The sequence below is a fragment of the Myotis brandtii genome, unplaced genomic scaffold (assembly GCF_000412655.1).
Source record: "Myotis brandtii unplaced genomic scaffold, ASM41265v1 scaffold1774, whole genome shotgun sequence".
In the NCBI taxonomy this organism is placed as follows: domain Eukaryota; kingdom Metazoa; phylum Chordata; class Mammalia; order Chiroptera; family Vespertilionidae; genus Myotis; species Myotis brandtii.
The window spans coordinates 727976-728365 of record NW_005356575.1 but is presented as its reverse complement, the minus strand read 5'-3'; the positions used below and the strand labels follow the sequence as shown (position 1 = coordinate 728365).

General features: G+C 68.5%; 1 protein-coding gene across 1 annotated transcript in view; it reads left to right on the top strand.

Moving 5' to 3' along the window:
- Positions 1-390, top strand: part of CEACAM19 (carcinoembryonic antigen-related cell adhesion molecule 19) — a 19812-nt gene that overhangs the window by 17988 nt on the left and 1434 nt on the right. Inside the window, exon 5 of the mRNA XM_014537380.1 lies at positions 331-386. Within this exon, the coding sequence (XP_014392866.1) occupies positions 331-386 (56 nt within the window). The remainder of the gene's footprint in view (positions 1-330; positions 387-390) is intronic.

Here is a 390-nt window from a genome sequence, read left to right as displayed (position 1 = left end):
GCAGGCCCCCTCTGTCCTGTGCACAGCTCTCCCCTCCCTGACAGGCTCAGACGTTCCCTCTTCCAGGAAGCCCTCCCGACACCCCTCCAGGAGCCATCTGGGCTCCCCCCCTCCAGCCCTGCCCACTCGGGGTCGTCCCCTGTCTGGGGGCAGCTCTGTCCCGCACCGGACTGTGAGCCCGGCTGCCTCCATCACTGCTGTGTCCCTGGCAGAGGGCCGGGCAAGAAGAGGGGCTTGCACGGCTGATCGCTGGGTGAATGTGGGTGCCAGCAGCGGCCGGAGTGGGCCTCGGGCATCTGTCAGCTGTTCCTCCCTCGTCCTCTGCTTCAGGTGACGACAACATCTATGAGGCCATGCGGTCTCCGGGCCTCCTGGCGTCCCCCCCCCCCG